This window comes from Miscanthus floridulus, chromosome 10, assembly GCF_019320115.1.
Source record: "Miscanthus floridulus cultivar M001 chromosome 10, ASM1932011v1, whole genome shotgun sequence".
Classification (NCBI taxonomy): Eukaryota; Viridiplantae; Streptophyta; class Magnoliopsida; order Poales; family Poaceae; genus Miscanthus; species Miscanthus floridulus.
Genome location: NC_089589.1, coordinates 122854380 through 122876833, shown reverse-complemented (window position 1 = coordinate 122876833; position 22454 = coordinate 122854380). Strand labels below are relative to the sequence as shown.

The following is a 22454-nucleotide window of genomic DNA, read 5'->3' as shown; positions in this document are numbered from 1 at the left end:
TGAGCCATGTAATATTCATGTAACTAGCGCATATATGTTGTCAGATTTTTATACTCATGATCGAGAACCAAAAGATTGCCCCTTTCATACTTCATTGCCGGTGTTCCCATCCCTTGTACATCATAATAGATGTTCGCGGCCTCTTCTATGGTTAAATCAAGGTTGTCTTTGACTAACTTCATAATGTTCCTTAAATCTTTATTGTGTATTTCTTCGTCTCTTGTTGTAGCGTATTTATTATGTGTTTGCCTTTCGAATTCGGACTTCAACAAAAATGGAGGCAGTGAGGCACATAGATTGAAGAAACTAACACAATCTTCTTTCGAGATGTGTGCTGTAAATTTTTCTTTCATCAAGGTGGTAACGCTACCACTGAACGACCTTTTTGTTTTCTGTTGGCCCACTTTGGGAGCATTAGCGACCGAATCCAAGGACCTTTTCTACGACTGCGAGGATGTCTTTAATCTTGTTTTGGGCTGAGGTGGAGGAGGAGGATGACGACGAGAATTCTGTTTTCCCAGCGCCGATAAAGATGGAGGAGGAGGAGGAGGATGAGTCTCTTTTCTCGGGGCTAATGAAGATGGAGTCGGATGAGGAGGAATAAAAGGAGACCTCTATCTTCTTGGGAGTGATGGCTTCGGATGAGGAGGGGAGTGATCTCTGTTGGGAGATGAAGAGTGATCATCATGGGTGGGTGAAGACTCACAGTCGTCCTCATCATCAGAGGATAATTGATGGTCAAGTGACGTCGCAACCAGCTGACAAATTCCTCCTTATGTTTTTTATCTAGCCAAGCTTGTGACCTGCTCGGATATAGAGTTTGCAGCGATTGCCTATGCTCGTTAATGTATGGCATCACACCCTCAGCTTGCTAGAGAACAGCAAATTGTGCCTGTCTGAAAGAAATAGGGTCGTCTACTGTAACAGATTTCTCCCTAATCATTCCTTTGCCACGTAGTCTTCCCTCATAACAAGATTCTGGAACTCCGACCCTTTTGATGTCCAGATAATATGTGCAGAACTCAATGGCCTCCTCCGTTGACCATCCTTCAACCATGCCCCCTTCTGGCCTGAATCTATTCCTAACATACCTCCTAAAAACTTTCATCAATCTTTCAAAAGAAAACATCTAATGCAGGTACATTGGGCTAAGGGCTCTAATTTGGTCAACAAGATGAATGAGCAGATGCAATAAGATATCAAAGTAAGTCGGCGAGAAATGCATCTCAAGCCTAACGAGAGTTTCAGTTATGTCTCATTGTAGCTGCTCTAGCGTGGACACATCAATGACCTTTTTTGAGATCGCGTTGAAGAACGAGCAAAGCTTTATGATTGGGGTGTGGACCTTTTGGGGGAGGATACCACGTAGGGCAATAGGGAGCAGCTGAGTCATAATGACATGACAGTCATGGGCCTTCATAGGGCCATAGTTGAACTTGAGTTCTCTCATGTTCACTAGCCTCATCGGGTTCACACAGTAGCTCGTCGGGACTTTGAGTTCATTGAAGAAAGAAATAAGTGCACACTTTTCTTCCTTCTTCAATGTCCATGACGCAACCGGAAGTTTGAACTGGCCATTCTCTAGCTCCACGGGATGCAGCTCCTTCCTGATTCCCAAGTGTTGCATGTCCAGGTGTGTGGCTAGTGAATCCTTCGATGCCCCCCTGGTGTCCATCAATGTATTAAGAGTGTTAGCGCACATGTTTTTAGTGATATGCATGGGATCAAGACAGTGGCATACACTCAGAAATGGCCAGTAAGGTAGTTTCTAGAAAACCGATTTTTTCTTCCAAATGCTCCCATCAGGCGTTGCTACTACATTGTCCCCCTTCCCAAGGACAACCTCCAGTTTGTTGAGTTCTCGAAGTATCACAGGCCCGTCTCGATATTTTGGAGCTAAGCGTTTCTCAATAGCACCGTTGAAATCTTTTTAGTTCCTGCGGTAAGGGTGATCCTTAGGTAGGAATCTACGGTGTCCCATATAAACTATCTTTGAGTTATTTAGCAGATTTACCGCATCGGTGTCGTCCAAGCACTCGACACATCCAGTATAGCCTTTTGTCTTCTCTCCGGACAACGAACCTCGACCTGACAGGTCGGTGATTCTAGCGATAAGTACTCCCTTGATCGCGACATGTTTCTTTTTGTACTCGTCCCAAACATCCGGCACACCCTTTTTAAACATCTCCACGAGTTCATCGATCACTGGTTCCAGAAACACATCGATGTCATTCCCAAGCTGTCTTGGCCCTTGGATCAGTAGTGGCATCTATATGTACGACCACTTCATACAAACCCAAGGTGGAAGGTTGTATATACAGAGCGTCACTGGCCAGGTGCTATGATTGCTTCTAACCTAGTTGAAAGGATTCATCCCATCTGTGCTCAAAGCAAACCAAAGGTGCCTTACCTCTCCACTGATGTCCATATGGAACATAATATTGACAGTCCTCCAGTCATGCCCATCGACGGGGTGCCTCATCATTGTATCTTTCTTACGCTCTTCGCCATGCCAGCACAATAGCTTGGCTGACTTTGCACCCGAGGAGCTATAGGGAAATACTAAACGACCTTCATGGGACCTCCTCTGGTCTTGGTGCCCTCATCTGATGGCCCTTCCTTGTACCGAGGAGCTTCACACTTGGGGCACTTGTCCAAGTCTTTGTATTTTTCTCCGTGGTACAATATGTAATCATTGGAATACGCGTGGATTTTCTCAACCTTGAGGCCGGTGGGGCAGATCATTTGCTTGGCCAAGTATGTCTTTTCTGGCAACTCATTTTTTTCTAGGAGCATTTTCCTTATTATACCTAACAACTGATCGAAGCCTTTATCGCTCAATCCGTTTGTCGATTTGAACTCTAACAGCATGATGTCGGCTTCCAGTTTTCTCATTGGACAATTCCTATACAATGGTGTTTTGCCATCTTGTCTCATTTTCTCTAGCTTTCTCAGCTGTCTTTCACTAAGACATCCAGTCTCTACATTACGTAGCAGCTGACAAATGCCATCGTTATCCTCTATGTCATTAGCTAGTGTGTTCCTAAACACATTATTAACTGTGGGCATAGGTTTCGTGTTGACACCGGGTTCATCGTCAGCATCGTGGATGGCTACGTCAGGCATGTCCACATCATCATCGTTTTCCTGCAGAACATTCACACCAACCTCGCCATGCATAGTCCATATCGTATAGTTTGGCATGAACCACCTGGTAATCAAGTGCAATCGTATAGACTCAATTTGACGAAAGTTCCTATGATTCTTGTAATCTTTGCATGTGCAGAAGACAGGGTTCCCACTCCCAGCATGGGCTTTGGCATCGGTGATAAACTGGCTGATGCCATGCATGCACCGTTTGTCCGTTTGGGATAGATGCATCCACTCTCGATCCTTCTCTCAACAAAAAAAATACTAAGACACTAATTACAAAGAATTAATAAGAAATCGAGCTTCATGAACAACAATTGTAGCTCAAAAGTACTATTTTTGAAAAATATTATTGTACACTAATTATTGAAAAATTGAAATTGGTAGCCCCGACCCTGTAAATTAAAAATCGTAGTAAAAACAATTATTGCACAATATTGAAGAACAACTATTCTACTCTACTTCTAAGAATTAATTATAGCATCACATAATAACAATGATGATCTTGACTACCATGGAATAATTAGCTAGGAATTTAAATGTGTTCATAGACACCAACCTTTTGGATGATGGATTCACCATAATTTGAGCCCGGCACAAATGTTCAATTGGAAAAGTGCTCTCTAGAATGGAGAAAGAACTAGAATGAGAATCAAGTAATGTAGCCATCAAAACGAAGCTAATTAAGCAACAAAATCAAAGGAGTCGATGTTTGTTACTAACCTTAAAGCAAAAAGATCAAGCAATTTTTTAAAATCCAAGCACTAGCTTCATGGTGAAGAGTAGCCGCAACAATGGAGGGAAGGGTCCAAACGCGCGTCTCTATTCTCGGGACGGAAGAGAGGAGGAAGGAGAGGACGGCTGCAGCCTTTTTGTGTTGTAGGCTTATCACCGTCGGTTCTTGGCTAAACCGACAGTGATAGAGCCCATCTCTGTCGGCTCTTGGCTTAAACCGGCAGTGATGAGTGCCCATCAAAACACTGCCGGTTCAAGCCACAAACTGACAGTGATGTGGTCCTTCACTGCCGGTTTTAACCCAGCCCCAATCATTTTTTATTTTCAAGCTCATAACCGGCAGTGAAGGTACATCACTGCCGGTTCTCACAAATCTGGCAGTGATGATGCCGGTAATGATGCTTCACTGCCGGTTCTCACAAATCTGGCAGTGATGATGCCGGTAATGATGTGCAAATATGGCGTAGTGGTGGTTGTACGGTACTTAATTTGTCAGCGAAGTTTTTAATACGTTTGTAACAAAAGACCCTACATACAGCAAACAATTAACACTGCATACTGCATCTGCCAAGAAAAAGAACGAAGATGAGGCTGCTGAGCGGGGGCTCCGGCAGCAGACCATGAACTCACACAACAACCCCCCATGTACACCAGATCGCAAGCTCGCAGCAGATCGAGAGTCGAGACCATACCTCACCAACAAATTATCTAAACTGCATCTCGCACGCCGCAGCTCGATGATCATGGCGTTGGCGGCGCGCCACCGTTGGCTCCGGCTCCAGCAGGGACCTGCATGCCCCGGCTCTGCAGCTGCTGCTGCCGCCAGCACAGGTGCCGCCGCATCTACGGCTGCCAGTGTCGCGCGCTCCACCTTGACGAAGCAGAAACCGATCATGATCGCGCAGCCGATGACGACGACGCCGATGAGGACGAGCAGCATCGTGATCATGGAGCTCATGGCGACGCCGCTAGCTAGCTCTAGTAGGTGGACTCGGACCAACAAGTGCGTCAAGAGAGGCAAGGAGGAGGGAGAGATGACGATGCGGACGAGACTGACACTGGCTGTGGGAATGCGACCAGGGCTAGTATGACCTTGGAAGCTCGAGCTCCTTCTCTTCATGCTTCCTCTTCCTCCTAGCTCCAAATGGTGAGGATGAAAGGGCTCCTCCCTCTTCCAACCCCCACCTCTTGTGGACAGCAGCTCCTAGATGATCTTCATGGTGATGAGCAGCTGCTGGTGGCCTCCAATCTCCTCCCCTTCTCCTTCCCTTCCTCCTACTTCTCTTGCTTGAGTATGAGAGAGTGTAGAGAGAGAGAGAGCAAGAACTAGAGAGAGGGAGTGTGAAAATGAATGGATAGCTGGTTGGTGCTCTGGTTTTGGGTGTCCACGAGATAGACAGGTGTTGGTGTGTGTGGGGTCGGGTGGAACAAGCAAATGACACCAAAGGTCTGCTGCATGGGATGGACTACCGGACCCTCCGCCAGAACCTAACTGACAGTGACTGACTTCTGCCAGTGTGTGCAACTGGCTTGACGGACACTCCGCCAGTACAACAATGAGCAGTTTTCATTCAATTCTTGCACAAGTTGATTTCCAGTTTGAATTTAAAAAGCACATGATGCACATCAAGTTCGGAAGTAACATGCAAGGTTTTTGATCATGTGAATTTTTAGATACATTTATACTCATAATGCTTGTGAAAAAATTGGCATGACATTTGGGTCATGACAGTATGGAAAGCCTGAGGTCATTCCATCCGGGTACGAAAACTTGTTAGGCCTGTCTAAGCCATGATGATGGTGTGTCTATCATGTGGGAAAATGTGTACAACCTAGTGTATCAAATCTATTCGAATAGCCACGCCCTTAGAATGGGTAATCGCTAGGATGAGGTCTCAAATTATTAGATACTTCTATGTACTGAAACTGTGATAATCTGGTAAGTTGCAATCAATTAATCTAGTAAGTTACAACCTATAAACTCCAGAAACCAGCAAGAAGGGTTAATACTCTCCCAGGGCCCAAACTCTCTTTCTAACTAAAACGCCACCCCTACCTGTACACTTCACTACCATAATCCCCTGCACATACAGCCTCCGCCACCCACCCTACCTTATCCCCAAAGTTAGGGCTTGTTGAGTACTTTATGTACTCAATCCCCTCCATTCTATGTTTTTAGGAGAGAAGTTACAGGAGCACCTACAAGGATGGAGTTATCGAAGCTACGCAAGGATAGGACAACATGAGTACACACGAGAAAGAAGACGTACGGCTATGCAAGAGAGCTGTGCTAGGATTACCTGGTTTAAACTATAGGAATGAGCTTAACGATAAGATTTACGTCCGCACTCAAAGTTGCCTGTAGGAATGAAGCCACGACGACGTAGGACTGCTGTGTTAGAACGCTGATGCATGTAGTAAGCCCAATGGCCCAAGCTATGAAAATATGAACCTTGTAATGTGTTTTACCTATTATCAATTAAAGTAAGGATTTTGATATTAATCTTGTTTGATCTGTGTGTATCAGCTACTGATCCAGGGACTGATACATGATGCACAGAGGACCCTAAAGTAGGGGCCTAACAAGCACCGAGTGGGCGGAGTTGAGGGAGACATCCCTCTCGTTGGAGGTCCTGCCGTAGGCGTGGCCGATGCGGAGCGGCCTCCCCTACTTCCCCTCCTCCATCCCACACTGCTCATGGTCGAACCCCACCACGCGGAGCTTAGTGAGGCCTCGCACCGTAGACCCGAACCCTAGGGGCTCCAGCCCCGACCACCCAGCCGCCGCCTCATCAAGCTGATGAGCGCGCGCGGGCCTCCGGCTGCGGCCGCGGCCACCCGACCGCCGCCTAGCCTAGCCGCGTCTGTCGTTGTCCCTCCGTTGAAACACTACGCTAGCCATGATCTTTAGGGGCGGCTGGTGACCCTTTGTAGGGGTGAAGGGGTGGCTACAAATCGCTGATTTATAGGGACGGCTAGCCAACCTCTCCTATAAATTGGTTTTTTAGGGGGCGGCTGGATATATAGAGCCGCCCCTACAAATCAATATTTGAAAATTCATGAAATCGGGTCAAAAAATAGTAATTTTTTTTAACACAGGGAGTCCCCCACCGGTTAGCCACATGCAAAAAAAAAAAAAGATTTGTTAACATGTGTATTGGTTGTTGTGATTTGTAGGCCAAATCACAGAGAATTGAAACCTGTTGTTAGGCTTCGATCGTTTTTCAGCTTGCCAGATGCTAGTCCAAAATCATGGTGTTGCGGCAACAGTGAGACAATGTATGCTGGTCCAAACTTGTTTGTAGGGATTGTTAGATGAAATGCTGTCGAATTTTTCTAAAAAATTGTTCAGTTTCACATTGATTGAAATGTATAATTCTATATCAAAATTGCCAAATCATTGATATAAAAATAGGGATAAAACACAAATATCAAAATAAAAAATGTGTAAAAACGCATGGGCCAAGTTGTCCTTTTATTCAAAAGTTAACACCGTTAGGTGGAATTAACAGAATAGAGATAAAGTCTCCATTCGTTTTAAAATTATAGGGGTAAAATCACAAAGCAGTTAAAAAAAACAAATCACTTTTTCGCTTCAAATCAGGGTTAGAAACACTTGAGCCCCTGGAAAAAAAAAACTGCATGAAGCTTAAGCTATGCCTCGAACAAATACCTCGAGCCCACACCTCGTCACATCACGAACGCTACTTCACTAAATTATCATGGCGCCGGCGCCACGCCGCTGCAAGGCAACTAAGGTCCTGTTCGCTTGTTGGTTTCAGCCAGCCCAAATCAGCCAGTCAACAGTGTTTTCCTCTCACAATAAATCAGCACCAGCCAGTCCAAACCAGCCCAGAAACCAACCAGCGAACCGGCCCTAAATTATCAGGGGACCTGCACCTGCCAGGCTGACGACGACTCTGCCAGAACCGCCCGTATCACAGCTGATTCAGCCACGGCCGGAGCCCATGCCTCTGCATGAGGTCCTCTTGTTCTCGCAGACTCAGCCAAAGATGCCATGTCGTCGTTTGCAGTCGCATACGCTGCCGACCTCGCCTTCTCATTCCTGGAGCTCCATCTGTTGCTGCAGACTCACAGCCTGTTCGGCTGAACGATCATAAGTTTTCAGTTAAAACAGTATTTTTCTTTAACACCAAACCAGCCAGCAGTACTTCTTCACGATCCAGCAACGAACAAGCCCAGCCAAACGAACAGGCTGTCAGCCAGAGACGCCACAGACCGTTCATAATTTTTTTAGTTTGGGAAAGAAGTCACTGAATTAGGCATTATTTTAGTTTGGGAGCTAGCCTCAGACCGTTCATAATTTTTTTACGAGAGGCCAATATATACAAGTTCTTTTTTATAGGCAGTCGGCAACTGCTGGATCTAATCCGCACAAAATTTTTCTTTGAGGGTGGAAATAAAAATTAATCCTAGCTTATTTGGTGCTAGTAAGTGGGGCCTGCGATCTGATTGCATTGTGCACCCTCTCTTTTTGTGCATTCAAACTTTTTTCACCTGCTCCCTCGGCAACACTTGCCTCACCTGTCTTGGGCAAGTGTATGCCTCGCCTCCCCTCCCTCAGCTGACTAGACCTTGCATGTGGAGGTAGTGGGTGAGCTAGTTTGTGGCAACGACTTTACTAGGTCTTTCGGGTTGACTTTTTTCAGATCAAAGGAGTTACCGGGGGCACCAAAAGGAACACAAGATCAGCTATCCTCATCTAGCTGTTACTCTCCTCTGCTCTAAGACCGAAACTAAAAAGACAGAAAAGAGGGGAACTAAACAGAGCGCGCCAATCGTGATCTTCATTAACATCCTTTACATGTTTAAGCGCATTTCACCATCTTGACTCTTGAGAGCCTGCTCTTTTTTTTTTTGAAAGATTGAGAGTTCTTTCTTCATCTTCATAAGCAACACCTCCATGTTCGAGTGACTTGGGAGACTGCTGCTTTAATTTTGGTTGGCGGAGATTCGCGGCAAGCAAAGCGGCTGGTAGTTGAGTACCTAAGAGACGGGACAGGACAGTCAGCCTCACTGTTTCTCCTGGGCGCGCACTTGTTGTTTTTTCCTCACTGTTTCTCTCGCACATCTCGCAATGACAACCTCGTTCAAGCATCACTTCATTGGAGTGTAGATATGGTTGAAATTCCTAGAGTAAATGTACGCATCATGCTTTTTGTTGCAAAAGATCATGCATTTGGCCGCGACGACAACCGAGAATTGGTGACTCCTCATCAACATGCCCACGCCCAACATCATCACCTCCATGCAGTACTGCACCACGCTCCTCGCAGATGACACTTCTCTAATCACTTAATCCCTAAACGTGGGTCAATTCAGTGCACCCTCAACCTCTAAGTCTAAAATTGATGCTGATTTCTGTGATATGTTGTCATTATCTTTGAACTTAGTTGCTTATCCCTAAACCCACCGGCCGCGAAGCAGCGTGCTTTTGCGCAAAAAAATGAGCGACACGCGGCTTACGACGGCGCGGGTGTTTGGCTGCCTGGTGGGGCCTCTTGGGATAAAAAAACTTGCTATTTTTTTGACCCAAATTTGTGATTTTTGGGAAACGGATTTATAAAGACGGCTCTATATCTATCCGCCCTTACAAATGATCAACGGCCCCTACAAATCCAATTTGTAGGGGCGGCTGACGAACCGCTCCTACAAATTAGCGATTTGTAGAGATGAGGTCGTAGGAGCGGCTGGTCAAACCGCTCTTAGAAATGGCCCGGAGCCGCCCCTACAAAGTCTATGTAGTAGTGCCTAAATCCCTAGACACTGGTGAGTTTACTGTACCCTCGGGTTTGACTGTGTCACATTGAAGCATTCTACATAGATGTAATGACCTTGGATCTTCTACAATGGTGGTATGCTATTTCTTGCACAACTGAAATAATGAACATACTTGAATTCGATGTTGCTAGCAAATTGAAGTCAACAGCGACTCTATGCGTTGGTGGAGCAGCGTCATCATGCTCCAGGCTCGGCCCTGGAGGGGGGCAAGCGGGGTAGCATTGTTTAAGAGTCATACAAGCACGTCCAGAAATCTATACGAATTTATTGCTATTAATTTAGATAATCAACCCTTTTGAAGACATTGTTTATTGGTGATACATTGCAATTTGGATACATGCCGTCTATGCCCATGCAGCACAACACGCCTCTCTAAGCCACCGCTCCATGCCTCAACATTCTTGCATCCAGTCTTCAGCATATCGAAGGACAACACCAACTGAGCTGCACATACTTGCTTCAAATTGCCAGAAATAGTTAATATTTAAGAGTATGAGTTTGCATTTGGTTTACTCCAAACACTCGAAAAAAGCCCGCACGGCCTGTTTTTGCGCACCCCACTGCATGGATCCCACGCTGTGTACCGCCCTACCATCGCTCTCGCTCTGTTTCGCCTGACCACCACGCCCGCATAAAACACACCTGATCTACTTTTGCAACATACAGATGATACACTTGTAACATATGACCGAAACAGATGAAACACTTGCAACACACGTTTGAAACACTTGCAAAATACCAGAAAAAACTTGAAAACACATGTGTAGCCATTGCAAACATCTGGATAAAACACTTACAACATACGTAGGAAAACACCAGAAACACTTGCATATATATGCAACATCCAAATAAAATGCTTGCACCATACATTTGAAATAGATAAAACATTTCGAACATATAGACTTGAAATATATGTGTATAGCCATTACAAAATATGCAACATTTCGATCTACTTTTCTAACATGGATATAAAATATTTGAAACATGCCTTTGAAACATATGAAATGTTTGAAATATACGCTTGCAACATGTGCTTTTAGTACAATGTCACCTTAGCTGCTTGGACGAATGGAGACTAGCTCATCAACACACGGAGTGGGTGGGTGCAGTGCCCACGGCGAGCAACCTCGCGCTAGAGAAGGCCACGGCGGGTGGTCGGGTGCGATTCTCACAGTGCAGCGCCCCTACGTTGGAGAAAGGCCGCAGAGGAAGGGGATTGGGCATTACCAGATGGAGTGAGCATCGCGGCCGTGGACGGGAGTGAGCGTCGCAGGAATGGGCGGTGACGAGCGGGAGTGAGCGGGGCGGACTGGGAAGCACGGCATCCTGACGGACGGATGTCCTGAGGAGAGTATTATCAAAATAATATACATCTTGAATTTTATTGATCATCTAAACGTGTAAATTGAACTTAAAACCGATACTAAATATGATGAATAAGTACCTGAATCTGGAATTAAAAATATAGAAAATTAGCACGTACTCCCCAGGACCCCGCCGTTCCATTTTTCTATCTAAAAAGAAATACGTACGCATGATGACCAGAAAATAATTTATTTATTTGTTTATTTACCAACAATTAGGGAATTCATAGGCGGCAAGTTTTGTGTATAAAAGAGTTCGGACTTTATAAATGAAGAGTTCCGATAGAACTCATGTAGCAGTCCGATTCGGTTAGCCTAGCCTAGTTATTGTATAATAACGAAATAAGATCCTTCCTCCGGTAATATATATACGTGGGTGCAGTGCAGCCCGTTTATAGTCGTTTTATCTACATTCACCTTACCAAAAGAATTTGACAACCACACCGATCCTCAACGCGATCCTGCACGTCGTCGTCAACTGAACTCGTCATCGGCTGCCTCGCTCACCGGCCATGTTCCCGCTTTGGCTCTTTCTTGGACGAAGTCACTACGTAAAAAACGGTTTATAGCAACGGGACAAATTTTTTTTGTAGGGGCGGCTGGTGATGGAGCCGCCCCTACAGTGGCATGTTCGGAAGCCCAGGAACTAGTCACCTCTATAAATGAAACAGTAGGGGCGGCTGGTCATACGAGCCGCCCCCGATTTTAAGATTTATAGGGGTGGTTCAATAACCAGCCGCCCCTATAAATACTTCGACGAATAAAGACTCGGCTTCAGGTGCTCATTCGAGAGGCCTCCGTTCTCTTCGCTTTCTCCCTCCCTCAGCTCTCTCGACGCCGACAGGGCGATGGCCGCTGGCATGCGCGGGCAGCGGCGCGGGACTGGCCCCGGCGGAAGGCGGCGAGGGCCCTCATGCGCCCGGCGGCTGCTGCTGTGACGGCTCTTGGCACCTCCGCCGGCGCGGCCCTCACTGGGCAGGGGCGGCGCGAAGCAGGGCGGCTCTCCACCGACGCGGCCGTCTCCGTACATGGGCGGTGCTGATCTGGCACGAGGCGACACGGATCTCCTCCTCCGGGGCGGATCCGCTCTCCCGAGCCCTCCCTCCCTCCCTCCTCTTCCCCAGTGGATCCGGTGAACAATGGCTGCGGAGGGCACGCCGGCAACGGAGGCGGAGGATCTATGGTGAGGAGTCGGATCTACGGCGGATCTACGGCGAGGAGGCGGATCCAACGGGGCCGCACCAGATCTGGCTCTGTGTTCGTCGCGCGCCTCGCCAGCGAAGGCCGGCCATGCGCCGAGCTCTGGATGGGCACGCACCCCGCCGCGCCCTCCTCGCTCGCGCCCGACGTCTCGCTCCGCGACTAGGTCGCCCGCAACCCCGCCGCGCTTGGCCGCGACATCACCGCGCGATGGGTCGGCGACCTCCCCTTCCTCTTCAAGGTCCGTCCCGTCGCCTCCCCCTTGCCTCGGCCATTCCCTTCCTCCCGTGCCCCTTCATAAAAAGAACATTTTTTTCTTGTCCGCTGAGCGGCTCCTCCGGCTGCTACGCGTAGGTGCTGTCCGTGGCGAAGGCGCTGTCGATCAAGGCGCACCCGGACCGGGACCTCGCCGCGGCGCTGCATGCGCTGCGCCCGGCCACGTACCGCGACGCCAACCACAAGCCCGAGATGGCCGTCGCCGTCAACGAGTTCCACACGCTCGGCTTCGCCGCCACACAGGTACGTTGTACGACGACGGCCGTGCCCCCCCCCCCCCCCCCCCCCCCCCCCCCCCCCCCCCCCCCCCCCCGCCCAATCTGTGGCGACGTTGACTTGGAGGCATCAGCTGATGGCCGCTGCTAAATTGGTTGGTTTGTTTGGCTTAGTTGAATTCTTTAATCGAACGTGGCAGCAGGATTCCACAGATGATTCCGGACAGTTATTAGGTGGGTGGAGTTGACTGACGGTCAGGTGGGGTGGGATCTCCCCGGCTGCTGCTAGCTGCTCATGGGTTTGGTCATTATGCTAATACTTAATCGCATTCATAAGTAGTAAATGAATTAATCAATTCTGCGAATAATTAATCCCATTCTTCACAAGTAGTAATTGAATTTGGTAGTAATATATACCAGTAATTAATGGCATACAACAATCGATTGGATCCTCTGAACATTTTTATTCTTGCTCTGAGTTAATGTCAGTCTGTCAGAAGAGGTTTATAAACAAGTAGAATGCACATGCTGGTAAATCGCACGCCTCTCGTGAGGTTCTGAGCTTCTGACTGTGTGGCCTTAGTTCCACGACAGGTCATACTGTCCGCTAAAGCCGTTCTAGATGTACCCCGTGGCCAATGGTACATTGGTACCTAAGCTGATGGGCCCTGATACGCAGCTAGCTCCTGTCCAAATCACATCCAGCGGTGCTCTTGAAAAGTGCTTGCTAGTTTGGTTGGGTGGGAGGCGTTTGAAGGAGGGCAAAAGAGCATTGTCTGGTGTCATTGTCACTGAATTTTCTATGGCATATTCCATAATGAACAAATTAGATCACTATTGTCAGGATAATATGTCGATTCATAGCTCGATCCTTGAGATATTCTTAAGATGTTCCTTTTTTTTTACTAGTAGATTAGGCAGTAAGGGACAGTGAAGTGGTTACTGCATACTATATTCTGGGAGATATTCAGTTTACATGATCAGCATGTTCTATCTCTTTTCTATAGCTGTGAAGTTGTTTAAATCCATTGCATTCCTTTCAGAAGGGAATGCTAATTGTTCACTATATATTTTTCAGCAGATCATCAGTGTGGGCTATTATTATTATTATTATTTACTGACTTATTTATACTGATGTCCAGGAGCTCAAGGAAGTTTTGAGGACTGTACCTGAGGTTCAGGAATTAGTTGGCAAAGAAGAATCTTGGAAGCTTTTGGGTGTCAAAGAGCAAGATGGGGGGATCGGTGTGAGGTCATATCTGAAATCAGCTTTCACCAAGTTAATGACAGCGAGTGACGAAGCAGTTTCTAAAGCAATTGCAAACCTTAAGACTCGCTTGAACAGTGAGAGTAAGGTAAAGATCTTTTCTGAACCATTCTTGCTGCATCGGTATTATGTCATCTGAATTACTTGTATAATCCCAGAGATTGGTGGCAGTGACTTTCTGGCTGTGGCGCTCTACTTTGATCCAGTTTATATCTTTTTTACATTCTTAAGGGATTGAAAGATTTTTTTAGCTATATAGTAACATCTTTCATCAGCTTACAGTAATAAGATGAATGATCAATATTTCACCAATGTTCTTCTGAAAATTAATGCTAAGGTATACATTTGTCAGCATCTGATTTGTGGCCGCACCTTGTTTGAACATATATCCTGTTATTAGTTTTTTTCTTGGCTAATATGATTTTTCCTCTCGACTAGCTTGGTGGAATGAACTCTAAACTAGCATTGGAACATCGTCAAATGATACCAGTTGTGACTCAAATACCAACATTAATTCTTGGCATGGATGTTTCACATGGTTTTCCAGGTCGAGCAGATATACCATCAATTGATGTATGTCTTGTTCTCTCTTGTGTTAATTGCATCGAGCGAAGATTGGTTTTCACATTACTTTTCATATACCTATATGCAGTCTCATAGTTTAAATGAACAACAAGCACAATAATTTGCACCGTGTATTGTCATGGAATATTTGTTATAATTTGGTATAAATAAATGTGTATTGTCATTGAGTTTCAGTACAATCGCAGAAGAAAATAAGTCATGATGGAGTTGTGCATGAAAAATATATGTTCTGATTGAATTTGAATTGTAAATTTAAAAAAAAAATAGCGAAAAAATAAAGTAGTGTTTGGTTTCTACAGGAAAATTTTAGTCCATGTCCCATCGGATGTTTGGACACATGCATGAAGCATTAAATATAGACGAAAAAAATAACTAATTGCACAGATTGTGGCTAATTTGCGAGACGAATTTTTTAAGCCTAATTAGTCCATGATTTGACAATGTGGTGCTACAGTAAATATGTGCTAATGGCGGATTAATTAGGCTTAATAAATTCGTCTCGTAAATTAGTCTCCATCTATGTAATTAGTTTTATAATTAACTCATATTTAGTTCTCCTAAATAGTATCCGAACGTCCGATGTGACATGGACTAAAATTTAGTCCATGGAACCAAACACCCTCTAATTTGTAGGGGTGGTTGGTACTGTAGCCGCCCTTACAAATCGATTTGTAGGGGCGGCTGGTGTTCCCAGACCGTCCCTATAAATCGATTTGTAAGGGTGGCTACAGTACCAACCGCCCCTACAAATCGATTTGTAAGGGCGTCCCTATACATGATTTGTAGAGACGGTGTGATAGGGGCGGCTGGCCGAACCGCCCCTACGAATGCTTATTAGCCGCCCCTAAAAATCATATCTGACGTAGTGAGTGGAGGAGAAGGAGGAGGCTGGGGTTGGCACTCTGTGCCTGAGGCAGAGGCTGTATCGGCAGCAGCTGCATCGGCAGAGGCAGCGGCTACCAAGGCACAGGAAGCGGCCGCGAGGGCAAACGCTATGTTCACTTTGGCCGAGAATATAAGGAGAGCTGGAGATCGGGAGGGGCAGACAAGGCGGCAGAGGCAGCGAACGCGGCTGTAGCGGATGTACGTGCATCTGCTTATGAAGCTTATTCGGCTGCGTTTTCTCCTTCGTCACAAGCGGCTGAGGTCACCGGCGGCGGATCCAATGCCAACGGCCGTGTGGCGCCGGCGCCATGATATTAATTGCTCCCTCCGCGCGACGTCAGAAGCTTTAGTTTCCTACAGTTTATTTTTAGCAAATATAAGATATATAAATAATACGTTTAATTCCTTGTGAGGATGCTAATCGTTGGTTCTGGTAGTAGCTAGTAATTTCTGAATCCTGATCATAGTTTCTATATATGCTGGTCCCTGGTAAGTTGCACGAAGCCAAGTATAGGCATATGCAACTTGGTTTTTGTTGGAGACCACAACCCCGTTATTCTCGCGACGTGAGCACTTCCTCCACCATATAACGTCTTGTGCCACCTCCGCCAGGTCGCACCCGGCGTCATGTTGTGTTCACAACGTGGCAACATGCCCGCGGCAACAGGGGTTGGTCTCGGCGGTGCCGCACCTGTCGTTGTGTGCGGCCGCCTAACCCACTAATTAAGGCCCCGTTCGGTTGCTGTGAAACAGTGCACTGGAATGAATTCGGCCAGGAATCTTACTATTACTAATTAGAGGCCCCAACGAAGGCTTCATGTTAATCCTCACAGATGCGCTAGAAAAAAAAATAAATGCTTGAAATTCTTACATTAATCAGAAACATCTGGCCGTCAGATCAAACACTCTAGCCATATATCATCATTGGATCTATTTAATTTTTTAGAAAATTACCCACTCTGCCATTATATATAATTTTGTCAGAAGAATAAAACTTGGAGTGTTTAACCTTTATGGTTAGTTAATAAAATATGGGATGAGTCCTATTAACTAGTCACTTAGTAATGTATTATTAAAATATCGTATCTACCCACGTCACTACTGGAACCCTTGAGTTTGCCGAGTGTTTTTATATTTGCCGAGTGCATTCTCTCGGGCACTCGGCAAACAACTCTTTGCTGAGTGCTTTTCAAAAAACACTCGGTAAAATTAAAACACTCGGCATACCAGTTATTTGTCAAGTGTCAGATCCAGCGCACTCGGCAAAGCCCCCATCCGACGCAAATGAACTTCCCTTGCCCCCCGCTCCCCTCTCCCACACCCCCCGCACGCACACCCCCTCCTTCCCCTGCCCCCCACTCCCCTCTCCTGCACCCCCCGCGCGCCCCTCCCCTCCTCCCTCTCCGGCGCCGGCGCGGCCCTGCCCTCCCCTCCTCCGTCTCTGGCGCCGGCGCCGGCGCGGCCCTGCCCTCCCCTTCTCCCTCTCCGGCGCCGGCGCGGCCCCGCCCTCCCCTCCCTCTCCGCTGCGCCCTCCTCCTCCCTCTCTAGCGCCGGCGCGGCCCCGCCCTCCCCTCCTCCCTCTCTGGCGCCAGCGCGGCCCCGCCCTCCCCTCCCTCTCCGCCATGCCCCCTCCCCTCCCTCTCCGGCTCTGCCCCGCCCTCCCCTCACTAGATCCGACGCCTCCCTCTCCCGGCCCTCCTCCCTCTCTCGGATCCAGCAGTGCCGCCCCCCTCCCGGCCCTCCCTCTCCTGGATCCGGCGGTGCTGCACCCCTCCCGGCCCTCCCTCTCCAGATTCGGCGGCAACAGGCGTGGTGGTGGTGGCGGGCTTGGCTGTTGCGGCGGCCTAGGCGTGGTGGCGGCCTGGGCGTGGCGGCGGCCTGGGCGTGGTGGCGCGGCGTGGTGGTGGTGCGGCGTGGTGGTGGTGCAGCGTGGTGGGGCGTGGTGGTGGTGCGGCGAGAGGGAGGAGAAGACGGCTGCTTGTTTTTTTTATTTTTTCTGAAAAATTGTTTGCCGAGTGTTTTTTGGGCACTTGGCAAAGTCTTTGCTGAGTGCCCGTCAAAAAACACTCGGCAAAGTTAGTTTGCCGGTAGAATTTTTGCCGTGTGCCCTTTGCCGAGAGTTACGGTTTGCCGAGTATTTTAGTGGCTTTGCCGTGTGCCCTAGCTCCCGTAGTGCGTTCATTGTTAGTTAATAAAATATCTGTAGTAAGAAAACAAAATATATGTTAGTTAATTAAATATGTGACGAGTCCTATGAATCACGTCACTTGGTAATGCATTATTAAAATATCATACCTACAGTACCAACGTTCATAGTTAGTTAAGAAATATCTTTATTAATAACACAAAATATATGTATTAATAAAATATCGACATTCACAATTGTTCGTAAAATATCAGATGAGCTGAACCCTCTTAATCACGTCACTTGGTAATGCATTACAAAAATATCTTATCTGTGGTAATGCATTAACAAAATATATTATCTGTAGTAACGACGTTTATAGTTATAGTTAGTTAATGAAATATCTATATTAATAGATCAAAACATATGTATTAATAAAATATCAAATTACATACCTACATTTACAATTAGTTAATAAAATATCAGATGAGTCCCATTAATCACGTTCACATGGTAATGTATTAATTTATTATCACATCTGTAGTACCCATCAGGTCTACGGTTAGTTAATATATTACTAATAGAAAAATCTGATAGAAGGTTAATATGTTAATAAAATATGAGAGGCAGACAAACAATGTAACACCCTAGGTGTTTGGCTTCCACTAAATAGAATTTCATTTCATAAACATATGCATCACCTATCTCATCATGCCATTGTTACTGAAACATGCATATGCAACATTTTCAACTATGTGTGTTTCATACTTGATTGTTGTGAGTAGTAATGGTGTAACCTGTGAATGCAACATGAAATTATCATACCTTGAAACATGACAACATGGTAGTAATATGACAAGTATAGAATAACAACAAAGTCATGAAACATGTGAAACATTGAATTGCAACATTTGGGTGAATTGCTTGTTTTGTTGCTTCGTCACATGTGATCATTTGAAATGGGTATAGCATTTGTGTAAAGTGGTTGATTATGGTCTAATACACCTTAACTACACTTAGGGTAATTGTTTGGACATTGTTCATGTAGATCAAAATGACAAAATTGCCCCTTGGGAGAGGTTTGACTTGAATTGACCCTTAGAGTGCCACAATTTGACTGATTCAAAAGACCAACTTAGAGACTTTGCATGGCGGTGCACTCTTTACCAAAGTTGTAGCTAATTTATCAAGGAACAATAGTTGTTTTATGATCAACTCATGAAAATATGTGGAACAGCCTCAAACATGGCCCACAAGTCAAAATTGAAGGCTGATTCAAACACTTGAAAAATTTCTAAGTGTTATAACTGGATTCAGTTTCGTGTACCCAACTTTTTCACCTTGTATCTCCCTAACAAAGCCAAACCAGCTCGAGCTCCAATAATAAGAGTTGTAGTTCACATATAGATGATCAACTTTGTTAACTATGGCATGATCTAAATCATCACGGATTAGGAGCTAATCACCGTCAAACTTGCTCTCTCAGTCGGTCGTTGGATCACTGAATCGGAGAATCAGGCGAGCTATAGTGCTGACCATTTTCAGAAAACGGCCGACGCATGTATGCCGTGCGTCACCGGTCGCCTAATCACGCTACCACGCGCCGCGAGCATCCTGGCACTGCTGGCCACGACATGAGCACCCCGCGCGCCTGCCCGACGCACTCGCCGCTCCATTTGCTTTTCTTTCTCCTTCCCCGCGCGTAGCGCCGAGCCGCAGCAGTTTCCCCATTTCCAACCGAGTGTCGCCGTCGTCGTGCGCGCTCGCCACCGCGAAAACACATTGCCCAGCTCATCAGTAGCTTCGCAGTGATCTCCTATACCTCCTCCACCCCACCGTCATGCCAATTTGGCCTTGGTAAGGGCGAAATCACCGTTTTCTTCCACCGCCGCCATGGCTGACCTCATCGGAGATGGTGCTCCACGTGGACAACCGTCACCGTGGCCTTCCCATTCTCTCTCTCTCTTGTGCTAGGTCTTGGGTGCGATGCTGATGCTCATAGAGTCACCCACTAGAGTCATAGCGTCGTCACCTCGCTGGAACATCGTCAGACCGCGCCGCCGTCTGCCATTCATGCTGTCGTCCTTGCTAGGGGTCAGTAGAGTTTGAAATGAGGGCTTAGATACGTGCGCATTGGTGTGGGGAGCGCGCCTGAGCCGTCGGGTTCGTCGGAGGGGTCACCGGCGATGAGCTTCGCCGCCGCCCTGTTCTCCTCCCCTGTCTATCTCTCTGTCGGGCGGGACCCGCGCATCAGTCGCCGCGGCAAAGGCGGGAGCCTGGCTAGGCCACACCGTTTCTGGGCCACGCCAGCGCTTGCTTCGCGGGCCGCCGTTCTTCGGGCCGGCCCACCAGCAGTGGAGTTGATTTTCTTATTTGTGTTTTGTTTTATTCTTTTCACTGATTTGTGTATATATTCAAAAATATGTAGCTCTTAGATGGTAGATCCAAATGATGTGGTTCCAATTTTGTTGAGTTCATGATAATGTCTAGTTTCTATTAAAAATATAATCCATGCCATGTTCTGTTATGAAAATGGGAGTTTCTATTTATCTCTTTTAATCATGCAAGAAATAGGGGTAATTATATCTTTTTCTATGTAGCTCAAAATGGCATGAAATTTTTATGGTGTACTGCTCATATCATGAATAGCTTGTAGTTAAATTTTTATATATTTTGGACATTGTATGTAGGAGATAGAAAATTATCTTGTTGCATGAGTGGATCTTGAGTGAATTTTCATAATTTTTCTATAGATCCAGTTAGGGTAAAAATTGGTGAGTGCTATTCATATGCTAGAATGATACTAGGAAAAATAAGAAATCTGTTGCTTGACACTTTTCAATAGGGTTTCCTAATTATGCTAAAAATAGACATGCCACTTGTTATTTTGGGTACAATAAGTTCTGCTTGCTCAATGGCTTTGAAATTTTTATGGTAGTCTATGTGAAGCATGAGATAGCTACTATAATTTTTGTAGATTTTTCTGAATCGTTTTACTATATATTGCTTTAATCACCTAATTAACTAAATAAATTTGAAAAGGATATTAAATAATTTATTTAGAAGTTGGCACTATACTTTCTAGTGTTCCTCTGGTATGTGCAACAAGTTGGTAAACTTGGTTTGGTCAAATTATGCTTTTGCATCATCATTAAATGATTAAGTTAGTAACCCTATCATTTCTGGATAGATTCTAGATTTACTGGAATTCGATTTGGTTAACGTAAGTATCATGCTGTGATGTTTACAATTGATTTGTAGAGAATTTCATAAGCTTTTCAGAATGTCCTCATGCAAGTCATTTGGAATTGTAGAACTCTGGTTGTGATTGAATTAAGGGACTACTTGTGTGCATATGAAACTTTAAATGTTAATTTATGTATGCCTTTACTATTTCTAAGTTTGTGGTAATGTTCCTAGGTGTTAGGCCTTTAACTGAAGATGAGTATCTTTATCTTAGGTTATGCAAGTTAGGTAAGTTGATCTTGTTCTTTAAGTTAAGTTAGATACATGCTTAAAGTGATTTGAATAGAGCTATTTTACTCGGTAAACGGGTGTCCAGTGATGTTTTCGTTAAACATTTACTGTGATTCATTCATCATGAGTATCATGTCATTCCTTATGCATCCATGATATTTATCTTGTGCATCGGCATGCAATAGGTGTACCGGAGGGAGTAACACTGCTGGAATTCGAGGAACCGAGCGAGCAGCAGCAGCCGACACCGGAGGTTCAGGAGGTGCAGCCTTCAGGAGAAGTGCCAGACGAGGTCGCCGTTGAGTGCCCGGATCACCGTTCGTGCAACTTTGTGAAAGGCAAGCCCCGGAGCATATTAAGCCTCCTAATTTTTGGAATGCAGTTATAGTATTATTGTTACATATATATATTGTTGCATTAAGTTTAGGTGTTGGATGCAAACACTTGTTGCATTGGTTATCCAATCCTTGTCTAGATATTGATATCCTAAATCCTATGTAGCTCAGGCTCGTGTAGTGCTTAGCCCTGCTTTAACACGGTAGAAGTCAGGTGATTTCCTGTCACCTGCGAGATATAGGAAGATACATATGGCACGGTTGGCTATATTTGCTATCGTGGAAAAGAACTAGTCTTAATTTGAAATAAAGACCGGACGGAGGCTTGCCGGTTTGCAGTGACTCCGTCTGTGTCGATTAAGGAATGAATCTTGGAGCCTTTCCTGTTCATGTTGAATGCATGCCTCTCTCTTAGTTGGCCGAGTCTGGAGACTGACCACGAAGCCGAGTAGCTCACCTCAGGCCAAGAGTCGATAAGTATAAAGTACGCCTCGGAAGGGAGCCGTAGGCGTGAGTCCAAGGGCAGGTGATTTAAAAGTCCTGATCGTCCTGACAGAAGGGTAATCCCTGAGAGTGCTGGCGCTGATCGAACCCGCGAATTTGGTTCCTGAGTTGTCCCAAAGGTGACCCACGGCTACCCTTGCTAAGTATGCCAGGGTGAGAGTTAGGAATACCCCCTGAGCTGAGTTGTAATTCGATTCGAGTCGCCGTCTCTCCCGGTTAGTGAGAACTTGACGGGCTTATCTCCAATGTAGATACACTAAATAACATAATGGTTCGGAAATGATGATATGATGATGACAGCCTTATTATACCTGCTATGGTTAATATTGTTTGCTCCTAATAAGTGAGTGCTCTAGTATAGGTGCTAATCTAGTGGACAGGTAAATGATGATAAGCTTGATGCTAAGTTTAAATTGGTTACTATAATCATAAGCTCTTTTATGCAACTGTGTTAAGCTTGCCCACCTTATAAGCCTTACATGACCCTTGGTGTCTTTTATTTCTGGTTTTGACGGGTAAGTCTAGCTAAGTACC

At 45.9% G+C, this 22454-nt stretch overlaps 1 protein-coding gene across 2 annotated transcripts; it reads left to right on the top strand.

The window, feature by feature from the left end:
- The first annotated feature begins 12564 nt into the window (after positions 1 to 12564).
- Positions 12565 to 14691, top strand: LOC136485562 (mannose-6-phosphate isomerase 1-like). 2 transcript variants are annotated; one of them, XM_066482413.1, is made up of 3 exons: positions 12565 to 12770; positions 13885 to 14097; positions 14448 to 14691. In XM_066482413.1, the coding sequence occupies exons 1-3, from the start codon at positions 12720 to 12722 to the stop codon at positions 14667 to 14669; spliced, it is 486 nt and encodes a 161-aa protein (XP_066338510.1). In that variant the 5' UTR covers positions 12565 to 12719; the 3' UTR covers positions 14670 to 14691. The 2 variants fall into 2 exon arrangements, with proteins under 2 accessions (XP_066338510.1, XP_066338511.1); XM_066482414.1 differs by lacking the exon at positions 14448 to 14691 and adding an exon at positions 14168 to 14325.
- Positions 14692 to 22454: the final 7763 nt, after the last annotated feature.

Excerpts from the sequence above, each read along its gene's own strand:
- LOC136485562 (XM_066482413.1), top strand. The coding sequence starts at position 12,720 with ATGGCCGTCGCCGTCAACGAGTTCCACACGCTCGGCTTCGCCGCCACA. Across the intron at positions 12,771-13,884 it reads TCGGCTTCGCCGCCACACAG|GAGCTCAAGGAAGTTTTGAG; the intron begins GTACGTTGTACG and ends ACTGATGTCCAG. Across the intron at positions 14,098-14,447 it reads GCTTGAACAGTGAGAGTAAG|CTTGGTGGAATGAACTCTAA; the intron begins GTAAAGATCTTT and ends CCTCTCGACTAG.